The 222-nt window shown below is 70.7% G+C and overlaps 1 protein-coding gene across 1 annotated transcript in view; it reads left to right on the top strand.

Moving 5' to 3' along the window:
• Positions 1–222, top strand: part of LOC119592433 (Y+L amino acid transporter 2-like) — a gene marked incomplete at both ends in the record, with an annotated part of 10,470 nt that overhangs the window by 8,505 nt on the left and 1,743 nt on the right. Inside the window, 1 exon segment of the mRNA XM_037941257.1 lies at positions 3–203. Within this exon segment, the coding sequence (XP_037797185.1) occupies positions 3–203 (201 nt within the window).

Raw genomic sequence — 222 nt, 5'->3', positions numbered from 1 at the left:
AGTCCTTCGGCCAGCGCATCCTGGGCGTGGCGGCGTGGCTGATCCCGCTGTCCGTGGCTTGCTCCACCGGCGGCTCCATGAACGGCAACATCCTCGGGTCTTCGCGCGTGCTGTTCGTGGGCGGCCGACGGGGACACCTGCCCAGGGCCCTCGGCTTGGTGGCCGTCGAGAGCTGCACGCCCGTCACGTCGCTCGTGTTCATGGTGGGCGGCCCCTTCTGCG

The sequence above is a fragment of the Penaeus monodon genome, chromosome 30 (genome assembly GCF_015228065.2).
Source record: "Penaeus monodon isolate SGIC_2016 chromosome 30, NSTDA_Pmon_1, whole genome shotgun sequence".
In the NCBI taxonomy this organism is placed as follows: domain Eukaryota; kingdom Metazoa; phylum Arthropoda; class Malacostraca; order Decapoda; family Penaeidae; genus Penaeus; species Penaeus monodon.
This window is presented reverse-complemented; position numbering and strand designations above follow the sequence as displayed.